We start from the raw sequence: 1,821 nt of genomic DNA on the forward strand, positions 1-1,821 counted from the left end.
GTTGTGGTTATAAAAAATGAATTAAAGTGATAATCTCACTCCTAATAATAACAAAACACACCTTTTGGGTGTGGTTTTGATTGAAAGCTACCCAGGCATAGCCAGGGCATGCCTGGGCCTGCAGCCGCCTATGCCCATTTCCTCCATGTTTTATCCGTAATCTGACTCAGTAAACTCAGCTCTTTCCGTATATTTATGCTAAATTTTTATTTTCTACGCATGCGCAGTTCAACAATAGATTTCATTCACATCACAAAATTTTCACAAAAAAAAAACTGAAAAACTGAATTACAAATCTAAAATAATAACAAATTACGACCAGTCTAGTACGGGTTAAACTACAAAAATGAATTTTTCAATTCTTCAGCAACTATACTAAGATTAGAATTATTAACACGCAAAAAAGCTTCAATAACATTAGATAAATATTCTTGCTTGTTGATAGAGGACTTTAGTTGTGATTCAATATCATGAATAAGTCTTGTAGCCTTGTCATCAATTGATACTCCTGTGGCTGTTATGACATAAGAATAAGTTCCGTCCCCAATCAGGTCAGACGAATAACACTCATTGCAAACTGCCACAACATCAGAACTGATAGTTTTACATAATTTAGCAATATGTGACTGGAAAACATGTGTTGGATCAACTGGTGGATTTTCGTGCTAAATAATAAATAATAATTATTAGTAATGAATAAAATACTCAGTTATTAACAATGTGTGTGTCTGTTGGTGGTGGCATAGACAATGAACCAGGTTCTGCTGGAGTTGACATGACCTATAGGTAGAAAAGTTAATGCTGTCACCTTATTTTGTATTGCTGATAACATACTTCACTAGGTTTTGGAGAACGGATCCTTTGACTGCTACTCACAAAATATAAAATAAATTATTAGCAAAGCCATAATACTAATTATAATAATACACAAATCATACGGTCACTTTCAATTTCTTGAATACCTTGGTTTCTCTGTTGCCTAATAAGTATCTTAATAAATATAATACTTGTTAAATATTAAATTTTACCTGATTGGTGTCTTTAAACCAAACTTCCTCTAGTTCAGTAGGAAGTCTGTACTTAGTTGTATTGTTCTCACAACAAACTAAAGTTTGATTTGCTGGTGACAGTTTTATGTAATGAGATGGTGTTGATTGGCAACAGCTAGCACAAACATATTTGAATTTGTGCATAAATATATAACTAGTTGACTTGTTATCATCAGTCTGTCCACTGGCACACTTCTTTAAAATTTCTTCAACTTCTTTTGCTGCATCTTCTAAAAGAACTCGAATATTTTGACAAATTTTTGTGAAGGAAACTACTTCTTGATTGAGATGATGATGCTGTACATCAATCTGAATGACATCAGTACAATCAGTGACTATTACATGCTCAATAGTGGTGCTGTTGGGATCCTGATAACGGAATGTGACACGGTTTCTGTAGATGCCAATATCTTTTTCAAAACAAAGTTCCATTTTGTTTGTGAGTACAACCACAAAACGAGTGAAGAAACCAGGAGGTACATATCCACTATTGAAGGTAATATGAAGTGGTGCTGCTTGAATGATATCTGAAGGTAATGTCATTGAGCTGCTGCTAACTTGTGTGGAATTGAGAACAAGAGGCATGAAATATTGCTTGGAAGGAGGAGGATATTTATCTGTCTTAACTTCAACAGCAATGCAAAAATAAACAAGTACCTTAAGAAAAATTTCTGATGATGCATCTTTATATTCTTTCCATAGCTCTGCATAAAGTGGTTGAACAAGGATCCCACACTCATGAAACAGCTTCCATTCCTTGTAGTACCCGCCT

General features: G+C 34.3%; 1 protein-coding gene across 1 annotated transcript; it reads right to left on the bottom strand.

Annotated features, from left to right (window-relative positions):
• Positions 1 to 265: 265 nt before the first annotated feature.
• Positions 266 to 1,815, bottom strand: LOC109588249 (uncharacterized). The gene is made up of 5 exons (XM_020004430.1): positions 1,029 to 1,815; positions 963 to 979; positions 835 to 868; positions 718 to 780; positions 266 to 665 (listed from the first exon to the last, which is right to left on the bottom strand). The coding sequence occupies exons 1-5, from the start codon at positions 1,632 to 1,634 to the stop codon at positions 339 to 341; spliced, it is 1,047 nt and encodes a 348-aa protein (XP_019859989.1). The 5' UTR covers positions 1,635 to 1,815; the 3' UTR covers positions 266 to 338.
• Between the last annotated feature and the right edge of the window lie 6 nt (positions 1,816 to 1,821).

Source organism: Amphimedon queenslandica, unplaced genomic scaffold (genome assembly GCF_000090795.2).
Source record: "Amphimedon queenslandica unplaced genomic scaffold, v1.1 AMPQUscaffold_12210, whole genome shotgun sequence".
Taxonomy (NCBI): Eukaryota; Metazoa; Porifera; class Demospongiae; order Haplosclerida; family Niphatidae; genus Amphimedon; species Amphimedon queenslandica.